At 37.2% G+C, this 13,082-nt stretch overlaps 1 protein-coding gene across 1 annotated transcript in view; it reads right to left on the bottom strand.

Annotated features, from left to right (window-relative positions):
• Positions 1–13,082, bottom strand: part of LOC148088315 (breakpoint cluster region protein) — a 34,083-nt gene that overhangs the window by 8,129 nt on the left and 12,872 nt on the right. Inside the window, exons 2-9 of the mRNA XM_087796530.1 lie at positions 8,906–9,087; positions 7,263–7,367; positions 5,566–5,751; positions 4,641–4,748; positions 4,421–4,481; positions 4,291–4,343; positions 4,076–4,216; positions 289–410 (exon numbers count right to left, since the gene is read on the bottom strand). Coding sequence (XP_087652656.1) covers positions 289–410; positions 4,076–4,216; positions 4,291–4,343; positions 4,421–4,481; positions 4,641–4,748; positions 5,566–5,751; positions 7,263–7,367; positions 8,906–9,087 — 958 coding nt within the window. The remainder of the gene's footprint in view (positions 1–288; positions 411–4,075; positions 4,217–4,290; positions 4,344–4,420; positions 4,482–4,640; positions 4,749–5,565; positions 5,752–7,262; positions 7,368–8,905; positions 9,088–13,082) is intronic.

Raw genomic sequence — 13,082 nt, 5'->3', positions numbered from 1 at the left:
TGTGAAAATAACATGTTTTAACTTAAAATATTTTTGCCAGGAATTAATGAATATTAATATATGTGCTGCTTAATCTAGAAAAGGTATAAGACTATCCTGTGTGTGTAATTTTGAAATAAACAAGATATTTATAGTGTTTGTTACGTAGGTTTATAAAAGCAGAACTGCAATCTGCACAGTTCCCAAATTCAATCAAAAACAAGTGCTTCTAAATATTCTTTCCATTATTTTCTTTTGCGAAGCTGAGCCTGGTTACTGTCTTCCAGCTGGACGCTGACCCCGACTCACCCTGCGGCCTGCTTTTTCAGTTTGGTACAGAGGAGCAGGTCAGTGAAGAGGAAGACGTGACGGAGTTTCCTGGAACCTTCAACCAGCTCCACCATGAATCTGTCCCTCATAAGCTGTCGGTTCTGCCCATAGACAAGAACATACATTTGGGTTAACAAAACTCTATTTTGCATCTTAAAAATGAACCATTATTTTTCTATTTTTTAAATTGTATTTTGAATACCATGGTTACACTCAAACATATACTAATATTTTTTTTAGATTAAGAGTAATCAAAAATGCTTAAATAGTATATTATTAATGAGTATTATAAGGTCTTCAATTAAGTGGTTTGAGTAGAGAATTAGTAACATCCTATTCATCTATATATTGTTGGTCCAAAGGTTTTGTCAGGTCACATTGAAACCTGCACATTACAGTGAAGATAGGAAGGATAAACAGACAAATGAAATAATCCTTTATCCTTATATACTTAAGCATCATATACTTAAGTTATAACGTAAGCATCAACAGTGATAGAATACATTTCTTTACAATCAATGGTTGTATTTACAATCACAGAGATAATATTGAAAACACAACAACGTGCAGGAAAAGGGTTGTGTGAGGTGTGAGGAGGAAAAAAAATGACACAAGGAAATAGCATCACAAACCCATTTCTTTATATTCAATGTAATTATTGAAAATACTCAATATTCAACGCAAGTTTGACATCAGTTAACTTTATTTTAAACAAGTCAGTCATTGTTTTACTTCCTATCTCCATATTTGCTTCTATCTAGCTTCTAAGTAAGTAAGTATTAGTACTTATTATTATTAATATTATTATTTAGTATTATTGTTATAATTAATGTAAGATGTTTTTTAAGTCCTAAGAACAACACCATTTGTTTTGTTTTGTTTACTCCTCTTCTGGCATAGTTAAGAGAAAACCTGAGGTGTTTGTTTCTGTATTTTAGATTAAAACAACAACCTCTCTTCTCCAACCTCAAAAAACACTTGTGTCATGTTTTTAATACATCACAGCTGTTGTTTTTATATGAAACAGTACTTAATACCTGAATAACGCCACACATAACCTCGAAGACAAATACAAATAACCTAAACCTCAAATTCTCCCCAAATATGTTTTCTCTATTTTTAAAATATGTAATTTTGTATTTATCTTGTATATAAAAATGTATATACTTTCACAGTGGCCTCTTCAAAGTCAAGATTGTATGCCATAGATGTTTAAATGATTTACACTTTTAGTTTAAGTCAAGGTGACCCGGTGGCCTCAAAACAAATCTCTTTGTGGTATCCCTTGTGTTGCTCGTGAAGGAAGGTTGTTCACCTTGAATCAGAGGCAAAACAAGGGATAAGATTGTCCATAGATTAATACTGTTTAGATTTCGATACTAAAAAGTTTTCGCACATATAGTATGTTAAATAAAGTCTGTAGCTTGTCTATATAGCTCAACAGCTGTTACCCAATGACACACAGACATGAGAATCAGTGAGCAACAATTTTAAAAAAGAAAAGAAGGAAGTGCCTGCAGCCTTTACTGGTCACCCGCCATGTCCCACTACTGTCCTGGATTCATGTATTTAACTGCTGGTGAACACAGCGTGTCAATAATCCAATGGAAAAATCAATGGCTGGTGGAGCAGCGAACTTTGGAATCTGTCGTCTATAACATACACACACACAAGTGGTGCGAACAAACAAACTGGTCATGATTACAGGGAACTGAGGTGGGACACATCTCTAACTGGAACGCTCCTTTTGTTATTGGAATATAACCTCCTCAACAATATACAGCCGGATGTTTCCCTTTAATATCCCACCACGGTGGGCTCGGTCATTTCCAAGAAAAGAGGAAGTTCTCAGGCAGGTCCTCCGTATCAGAAGTAGAGTCGGGGGGTCAGGAAGCCAGGCGGAGACGGGACACTCCCAGAACTCGATAGCTTCAGGCCAGTCCCAAGAGACACGGGTGGACAGTGGGAGGAGGGAACATTGGAGGTGATCGACGGGTCTTCCTGGTTTTGACACAGAACCCGATTTCATCTTTGTTCTGTTTGTCACGAGCCTGCACTTCCTCCACAGAGGCAGACACAGATGAGTCAGCGTGACTCCTGCCTACACTTCCAGACTCCTCGTGTGTCGAGGCTTTACTGTAACAGCACAGTGATGATGAGAGGACGTGAGACAGAGGTGAAGACTAGACATGGCTTTTTTAAGATGAAAAATCTTAATTAACTTTTATTTATTCATATGATTATTATCTTAGTTTTTCTTCTTATCTTTCCAGGAGACAATGCAATAAGTGTCTCACTTGTGGTTGTAAATCGTCTGTAGGTATGAGAAAGACTTTCTTTGTGTCGAATAATGAAAAACAAAGAGAGTTCATTGAGACAGTTTATGTAAAACCAAATAATAATGTTCGGTAGGAGACGAATACATTTATACATAGGTTATCGAAGCAACCTTTGACAAAAATCTGATCTTAAAATGAAAAATATATACTTTAATTTATAATTTTAATTATAATTTGGCTAATAATTTGATTATTGAAGCAGCAAGTATTAAAAATATTAACCCTTGTGTTATTTCAGGGTCAAGGGGACCCGAAGAACCGAGGGATACAACAAAAGGGATACTACAAACACATTTCTTTTCAAGCCTACGGGTCACCTTGACCCTGAGAAAGATTATTAATTTAATTTTTTATCATGTATAACTACAATTATTTATGTTTAATATAGCATTTCATGTTATCTTGTCCATGTTATTTTCATGAAACGCAAATAAAGGGTCAAAGCAGTTCAATTTGGATTTTGTCAATTACTTGTATGGCCTCGATGCAGTGCTGCTAGTAAAAAAAATGGCAGCCTTACAATGTACCTTAATGTACTTAATGTAAGTGTGACAACCTGGTGTCACAAGTTTATATCCAGTGCAACTCTTTCATTTTAAAGGTTTTGGTTTTCATTTGATTGTGCAATGAGGCCCTTGCTGGAGGTTCAAGTTCTTCCAGGACTTTTCTGGTTCATCATTAATCTTTTTCATTGTAAGATTCAAGATAAGGTTTCAATATTTTCAGTAATATGTTGAATTGTCAGGAAAAAGACTCCCAACTCTGCCATGTACTGCCACGTTTGATCAAACGTGAGTTTACCGATGAAATGATTCATACTGTGCTACATACCTTCGGAGGAAAAGTAGCCAAAAGAGAAGAGCGAGTGGGAGTACGTGCGATGGTGCCAGGCTGTTTTTGTCTTTGCAACATTCGAACAACTCCACTCCTTTTGAAAGTGAGATGATTCTACATGAAGCTCCTAATGACTCATAAAAGTCAGTTTCATTGATCAGGTTCCTGCATGTCTACAGATTACACAGCGTGCAGAAACCCCACCTTTGAGCAAGAACCAACTCATATAACCGAAAGTTGATAATGTGAAATGATTTGATGTACAAATACAACATGGACTGAAAAATGAAAAGTTCTACAGGGACAAGCGTTTCTAGACAGAAACAAGAAAACAGAATTCACAACTTGTTTTTTCATCACAATGTTTTGCATTTTCATCAATCTTTTTGTTTATTATTTCCTGAAATGATTGTTGATTTGTTTAATGTGTTTTATCTATATATTGGTTGTTTGCTTTATATTCAATTTTTTTTTTGGTGAATGGTGGAAACTTCAGATCCAAATTCACTTTGGCAATACAGTCGTTTTTTTCAGTTATGCCTCCAACTATTACAAAAATCCCTCCTTCATTGGACAATGAAAGGTGAACTGACCTCTCCCTTCTTGACTGTCATGGACTGCCTCCGGGGGGTGATCTCCTCATTGATGCTGGACAGGAAATTCTGCGAGATACGCAGGGCATCTTGCAACAGGAGATAGTCGGGGTGGCTGGACGGCGTGTGCTTTAGTAAGTCCTAGAAACAAGTAAAAATGAGATTCAAACTCATGCAGGAAAGATGAAACTGTGACGTCCAGAAACTGGACTTACGTGAAGAACAAGCGTGCTGCGTGTCACCCTGTCCACAGGCTTGTAGAGGAGAGCTGCGGAAGAAGAAGAAGAGTCAGCTGACCACAGAAGATCATGAATAATGAGCCGACTTGACTTTCATTTCACTCACTTTCCAGAGAATTCTTAGCTGACTGCTCTTTACACTCTTTTGTGCTTCTGACTTTGAGATTCTGGCGTGAAGAAAAGACGAGAGGGAACAGTGAATAAGAACATCCTGGCTGAATCGGAGCAGCTATGTCGGCCAGCATCACTTCAGAGAGGGAGGAGGGCTAAAACTGGACCTAATCAAACACAAGTGCGGTCCTGCTGCGCGTAGCAGGAGAACATACCTCAGATATCTCAGCAAACTGTGCGTTTGCCTGGCAGCACTTGTCCGCCGTCTCCACGGCGACCTTGTAGTTGTCCACGAACGCACGATACACCCCGAGCTGGCTGGCCTGCAAGTAGTACGGATCAAGTAGGTTTTACATTTAGCAGACATCCTGCAGTAGCTCAAATAAATACATAATAACTGACTCTTTGCATGAGATAAGGATCAAAAGGACAAAAGTGGTTTGGCTAGTTTATAGCTAACTAGAATAAATTGGATTCCATGATCACCAAAACCCATTCCTGAGGCTACCTTAGGCTCAATAGAATTTTAAATATATATATTTTATTTCTAAGAGATCCATGTAGCATTTTGTCATAGATTAACAAAAAAGCCACACATGTACGTAGTTTCCATCCTTCTCTAAAAGCAGCGTCTCTTATTCAGCGACCTCCTATAGAGCGTTTTGTTCCTTTTTTTTTACGAGCCGTCGTGTGGTGAAGTCAGCTTTCATCAGGCTGGGACGTGACTCCAGGCAGTCTACTCACATGTGCACTAACAACATAGGACATTTTAGGTCTTCAAAAATGAAGATTTCCCGAAAATTGTCTGCTCTTTTTAAGTACAGGTAGAGTCAAATTAAACGTTTTATTGATCCTTCTGAAAAGGATATAAATCAGAAGGATTTCCTTGTCGCCTCAAGCAGGTTCGTTTTTCTAATGTGGTGAACATCACAAATAAAAAAAAATAAAAAATGTTCACTCGATATTTCCTGTTCTGTCCTCAGACTTCAGGAGTGGAGAAACCTGTTCATGATTCTTATTTGTTGCAACAGTGTTGACTCACAGGACTAACACCTGTATCATAGCGTGTTGTTACATTTTTCACGTCTTTTAAATTCTTCGTCAGGTAAATATATGAAGGGAAAAAAAAGGTGTCCGTACCAGTCTCTGAAAGAGGTCTCCCACGCACTGCTGATGGCTCCAGTTCTGCACTCGAGGCAGCAGAGCGTCGTAGAAGTCTTTGTGGATCTCGTGCAGCTCCGGGACTTTGAAGAAAATGGTCTCTATCTGCTGGATGGTCAACATAGGCTGCGACGTGGTGGCTGCTGCCCGCAGAGGCTTCATGGGCTTCACAAAGAACACAACAAATAGCTATAAGAAGTGCAGGAAATGTAAGGTATAATATCATTAAACTTGTGTGTCTCTTATTGTTTATCTGTCTTTCTGTTGGCAACAAAACTTGATTCTGAACGGAATGAGAAGTGTTCAGGAAATGTTGATAATAAGATAAGGGACAGTTGATAATAGCTTTGTGAGTTTCTGAGGTTCCATTTCAATTCACGTGTATGGTTCCTAACAGCTACAGCTCGTGCGTCATTTTGAACTAGCAACCAAAAAATGTAAAAGAAAAGCTGTATTAGCATGTCAGGAAGTCAATACTCACTGGAATAGAGTAATTATACTTTCTTGAAATTGTCATTTTCGGTGTCATTAAAACTTCTCCTTTCCATCACCCAGCATAACATATGCACGGCGATCATTTTCTGAACATAATCTTTTACTGAGCCTTGTTAAGAACTGAGAAGAATGTGTGGAAAGAAGCTTAAGCATTGTGGAAACAAACACAATGATTTCGTTTCAACTTCCTGCTGCAGAATTAGAGTTTTACTGCCGTTTAACTGTTACAATTCGACAGTAGAGGTGGACTGTTCCATAAAGACACTGTGGTCTAATAGCGTGTCAAGGAAATGCAAATTGATCACATATTATTTAAATATTTATTTCACTTTTATGCATTTAATTGATTGTTTTTTTAAATAACAATAATTACATATAATTACTTTAATACATTTTTATTCAATCAATTAAAATTCTTAACAAGAAGCCATTTATATTTTTTATTATAATTTGTACTGTGCGAAAAATATAGCAAAATCAATAACATTTTTTTAACTTTTGTTTTTTGCAAAACACATATTCACTGACAATCTGAAAGTTCTTGAAATGTGTTTTTTTAATTTATCCTCTCACTTGCTGCTCGATTGAGACTCAATTAGTTGTTATTATGTCATGATTGATTTAAACTATAGAATATACACATGTGTGCAACTTAAATTTACAGTGAAATATTAATATATTTTCATGTAATGGTAAAAAAAAAAAAACGTTTTTTTAAGTCAATAAGTCACCTCGTTCTATTCTTTTTTTTTTCTTTTTTTTTCAACTTGGAATTTATTTCGGAAACTTTTAAATTATTTATTTCTTTTAAACATTGAATGTTTATTTTTCTCTTTGCAAGCAATGCTGCTTTTGTGGTAAAAAAAAACAAGCTGCTCTTCCTCATTCCTCAAACGCCTTCACTGTGTTTTACAAGGAAACTGCCACCAGCTAATCCCTTGAGCGAATTGTTATCAACAATAAACCAAATGTGAGACCTCTACAAGAATCCAAGATTTTTTGTCCCTAAAGAGATTGTGTGTCCTTGCATGTTGTTTTGTGTGATGAGCTGGTGTCCTGTCCAGAGTGTCCCTTCCCTTGCTTGTGGCTGGATGAGACCAGAACATCAGTAGTATTTGATATAAGTAAGATAATGATCGAGTTATTTGGAGAACACCCGTGTCCAAGGATGCAGTACATACTATTAAAAGCGCCCCCAGGTGGCTGAGGTAGATCTCTTCACTGGCCAGAATTCCCGACAGCACCCACTTCCTCATCTCCAGACCCTTCTCCTGGTCCAGCTCCACCTGACACGGACACATTAGACGGGTGTAAACTAAACATTCCTTCAAAATCATCTTGACAAAACAACATCTTTAATCAAACACCCCCACACGCGAGAGGACAAAAGCAGGTGAGATCAGTTTTGATTAAACTGAGTGTGAGATTCCAAGGGGCCAGAGAAGCTCAACATGCAAAATGAAGACAAATGTGTTTTTTGGGGGGGCGTGAGGTTCTGCTTCACTCGGGTCAAAGACATCACTCACCCTGCCATGTCAGCACAAAGCTTCATAGAGAAAACATTGCGACTGAGATCTGAGGATCAACAGTGAGTTCAATCACTGAGCAGCTCTTCCATCAGACGTGAACTTTGAAGAGCAGCTCGTGCACACATCAGACGAGGAGAAAAACCACAGATAGAAAAGGAACAGAGAGAGGAAGGAGGGTTGGGTCTGATTTAACATCTGTGTGCCCACATGTGTTTGCTGTATGGTCTTTTTCTGCTACACCCTGTTTTACACTTGCAGCTGCGTCACAGTTTTTTTATCACTGACACGTTTGTGTAGTCGGAATGTTCTGCTTGTTTAAAGATTGTCGTCAATGATTACCTCCGTCCAGAACACAGGCCTCACAATGACACCATGAGTCATTGTTTTGTTGGCTCACCGGGTGACATCACAACATAATGTTGCAGTCCAGAGTCACAAAGTGACTATTTTTTGTGTTCATTTTGGATTTTCAAACATTTTTTTTACTTTTTGATCCAAACTATTTTCCTACATTTTTCTACATTGCACCTAAAACAACCTACATTATTAATAATATTTCACCTAATTGTGTTCAAATATTACAATAAAGTTTTCTTTTTTTAACAAAATTCAATTATGCATTTTTAATGATCATAATTCCAGTTATAATATATAAAATAAACACATTTTGATTATTATTATTTTGGATCAAAAACATGTTTTCCTCAAAGTATTACAATATATGTAATACCATATTTGTCGACATTTGTAGTTTTAATTGTTTTTTAATGATAAAACTTTACCCGATATGTGTTCTTAATTAACTTCAAAACACAACCAAACGTCATCTTAAATACCTGGAGTTGTTTTGCCTTGAACTTTAATTCCTGTGGCATCTGCGATATAAAATTATGGAAATCATCCATATTTAGTATTTATTAAATATTGTACAGTATCATTTTATTGACATTGGACATATTTGAATTGTAAGGTGGGTCTTCTATCCATTTGTGCCCCCTTACAATTGGCAAAAGAAGCTGAAATTCTGGAAATCTACTCAAGTATGTAATACATACATAAATAAATAAAATGTCATCAAAATTGGACTTATTTGACTTTTATGGGGTCTTCTACCCCCCTTGTGCTCTCTTTGCCATCACCTGATTGAGTATAAAACCTTCAGTCAGGAGTCTACATCCTAATTTTCAAGCATTTTTGTTGAGCAGTTTGGGAGATTGAGAGATTAAGATCAAACACACACAACATACAGACTTGCCATTTTTAATACGTAGATGAATGATTACTAACTGAGTTACCGATAAAGTTGACTCCAGCGATCCAGAGGACTGGGTGTCTCGGCTGCTGCGGCTCTTCGAACGAAGTCTGGGCGACGAGGAAGGAGACCCCGTGAAGGAGAGGGCATTGTGTCGGGTCTGGTGCTCCTCCGACTGATCCAGGTCAAAACTGTACGTTGAAGGAGTCTCGTTGTAAGGTCCCTCTGGAAGGAAAGAAATGATTTGGGTTATTGGATTAAAATGACATGTTACATTCATAAAATAAATACAATGGTCAACATCCCTAAATACAATCATCACTGTTCATTAAGTAATACTGAGGTGAGGAAGATGTTCAGTTTGATTGACATATTACTGACCAATCACATCAAACAGGCAGCTGGAAATAATTGGACATTGTACTGTACGCCCCACAGGTGATACATATGTATTATTGTTTTTGTGTAAAAAAAAATTGAGAAGTGGATTTTAAATCAAACAGAAAAAAAAAACTTTTACCAGATAGTTCTGGGAGTACTTTGTATCTTTCACTATAACTGAAAATCCTTGTGACCATAAATACATGGTCGTAAACATGTTACACAAGGCATGTACAGCTATAAAAATCTATGACAGATGTTTAGTTACTATTCCCGACACATCTTTTATTCTTGTCCCAAAGAGACGTACGTTTGGGTGAATGTATATTTTAAAGTTGAAGGCACTTTAATAGTTGGGGGGTCAGGATCTGTCCCAAGGGCCTTCAATTTGAAACACATTTTTTTATTAAGTCAACTTTTTTCAATTTCACAACCATTTTTCAGGACCTCCATGAACTTGTGACCCACGCAAATCTACCACCACGGCCATGCCAGCCCCAACGCTGCCAGGGAAGTCCATAAGCTTGCTGGTAAACACAAAACCTCATGATCCCTCCGCTGCAGTCCGACACTGTGTTTACGATGAAACAAAGGCAAACTGTAAAGAGCAGCTGAGCGAACCTGCACATGTTTCACATCATGTTAACGGTACGCCAGAAAAACAAGTGTAGCAAGCATAAAATATATGTTGTGCCTTGTGATTTTAGGACGTCTGAGGAGGCTGTAATTACAGTCCTTCGTCTCTGACTCACCAGGACTTATCATCATTAACATTGTCACGGATGTGACGGCCGGCAGATGCCGAGCAGAGGACGTCAGATCCTTAAAAAAAACAAGACATATACGTGAAGACGGAAAGAAAAAACGGTTTGCTCGGCTTGACAGGAAACGGAGGATTCCGGATGCTCTCAAGCAGAGTCACGCTGACTCCTACAAGACACACTCCCGGACAGGATCCACAGAGGCCGTGACAAAGGACTTAAATGACGACCCGGAGGGGAGATAGAGCGAGATTGACTGACAGAGGAAGAGACTGGAGGTCAGGCAGCTAGAGTGCAGGGGAAGTCCGTGTGAAAGGCCGCTCTGTGTTCCACTCTGATTATACACCGGTGTCCACACTGGATGAATAACACATCCTCCCTCGCACGTGGGCTCCAGCCAAAACCGTTCCACAGCTTAAAAACACTCTGCACTGACATCAAAGCCTCTTAAAAAATACATATTTTTAATCTGCATGCATTTTTTTTTTCAAGGTAAAGCAACAGTGTTTATGTAAAAAATCTCAGTATTTGGTTCAGTGACCACTATGATTTGTGCTGAGGAAGTATCCTGGCAGGTCAGTCCGGAAAGTTCAGCAATCCATCTGCTTCATGGAGGAAACTGGCTTTCTGCACAAGGTCAGCCTTTCATAAACATTCAGCGTCATGATTGTTAGGTTCACGATTCAGGAACGACGACTTCTTCGGTTCATGTTGCTATATTAAATCAGAAAACCTCCTCAGTACAGACTTGTTTTTTTCTCTGTGGACCCAAAAATGGTTTTTTTTAATAGGTAATGGTATATATACAAGTATGTATAAGTATGAATGGTCAAATTTAACATTTAAAATGTTTAAACCTTGAATATAATTTGAATTTAGTTTAATTCTAATTTCAATACTAATTTTTTTTTTCAACCATTCAATATTTTGATGGCACTGATATACAGTATATGAACTTTCATAAAAAGTCACAGGAGAGAGAAAGAAGCTAAACTATAAAGCATATCATCAACGATCTGAACAAAACCAGCAACAAATTCACAGTGGAAGTTTAAAGCGCAACTAGAATTACAATAACAACTTTTATTGAGCCTTATTTAACTCTAATTCACACGGGTAATTTGGCTTAACAAGAAGTACCACGTGGGTCTGGTGGAGCTGCCAGAAGCACCTAAGCATTGCTCTGGCTGACACTGCAGAATCAGCTGTTGAAACGCTGCAACCGAGCCGTCATAAATACATGCTAATGACGTTACGTAACTGCTTGGCACAACAGCTGCCGAGCACAGACGTGTGGATGAAAGAAAAGGGATTTTGCTTTAGATTTCAGACACTTCAAATTTACAAAAAAATCTTGCTCGACTCACTTATTATGAAGATACTATAAACAAATGTTAAAAATGTTTATTCAAACTGAAAAAAGTTGTAGCATTTCCATTTGACTGTTTCAGAATAATTTGATTTTCCATATTGCCACGTGAAAACAACCTTCATGTTGTCATCGCACGGGAACGTTGGATGAACTATTGATGACATGGCATAAGACTCACTGCTAATCCTAATCCATAGAGATGAACTGTGCTGCATGAACATGCAGCGAGGGAGTGACAGATGTGCAGAAATAATCATCTGGTTTTATTTTCTCTGGAGCAAACTTTCTCTCGTGGTGCCTAAATAATGATCCAGAGCCGGAGCATTATTGTGCGGTATCAAAGGCTGATGGACGATTGGACAAGTTTTATTTTACATATTAATATATTGTCTGGTTTGAGCGTGTGAGAGATAGATTTTCAAGTGTCACGGGGCAAAACGCCAGCATAAAATGAGTTGTATTGGTGAACAAACACATGTACAGAGCCAGAAACAGACTGTTTCCAGAACATATTCAAAGTTTTTTTTAGTCTCTTGAAGAAGAGCCAAACAGAAAAAGAGGGAATTTTTCTATCAACCATATGTGCACCAAAATAACTCAACGGTTCAAAGAAAATGTGGAACTCCCTATCTGCTAGTATAAAAAAAAAGATTGTGGACTTCACAGATCAGAAGATTGAACCATCTGAACCTAAGGATATGGTCCAAAATGAACATTTGTAAAATTGTCTCATTTGATTAAATTGGAATAAATAAAAAAATTAAAAATGAACCATTAGTCTTTTCTTCTGGTTGGACGACTCCTTACTGGCTGTAGATACAACGCATAAATCTGACCAAATGTTCTTGTTAGTTTATAAATAATGTTATTTATAGTGCATTTTAAGTTAGAAAAAAAAGCAAGACTGTTTCATAACGACTTTTCTATGGTTGAGTGTATCTTCTGTGTTATGCTAGAAAGTATGTTAATATGTTAATGACCGAAAGAAATCAGTATCATGCATCTCAAGATGTAATAACTGTTACACATATTTCTTGTCTTAGGCGGTCAAGGTTATTGGTTCATAGTGACTGTTTGCTGTGATTTAATTCCATGTGACAAGAATGTTGGATGACTTTTTAAAAAAAGACACAAATCCGATAAATGTGTTACGCAATATAAGCTAATAAAAGCTTTCCAAAAATATCTTAACGTAATCTTAACTCATCACCCTTTATGGATATGTGTCAAATTGAAGATAAAAAAATAAACTTCTAAGCTGCTTAAGTACGTTAAGCCTTGAAGAAAAAATAATATATTTTTGATCTGGGCAGCAAACCATGAGGTCAGAATGTTTTAAAAAAAAAAAAAAATGATTTAGAGTTTTTAAACTTCTAAATTAAATTAAAGAACAGTAACACATCATAGCTGTGAGTTGTTGTTGCTGTAAACTGATTTCCACGCTCTACTTTTAAACCTCTTACGTACAAAGTGGAAATTCCCTCATTATCGGAAAAAACTAAAAATCTTTTTATACCACTGAATTTAATTGATTGGATAACAACATTCCATATCCAATGTGCAAAAGCACCTCATTTTAAAATAACTTTCCACACAATTTATTTTCATAACCTCTAAAAATAGTCATGGTGTGGCCGTCGAAGAGACGGTTGTCTGACCTTGAAAAATGGATGTAAATAACATATTTCATCGATTCAGCCCAGAAA

The sequence above is a fragment of the Callionymus lyra genome, chromosome 1, assembly GCF_982586985.1.
Source record: "Callionymus lyra chromosome 1, fCalLyr1.hap1.1, whole genome shotgun sequence".
Taxonomy (NCBI): Eukaryota; Metazoa; Chordata; class Actinopteri; order Syngnathiformes; family Callionymidae; genus Callionymus; species Callionymus lyra.
The sequence above is the reverse complement of the archived record's forward strand: the minus strand, read 5'-3'. Positions and strand labels throughout refer to the sequence as shown.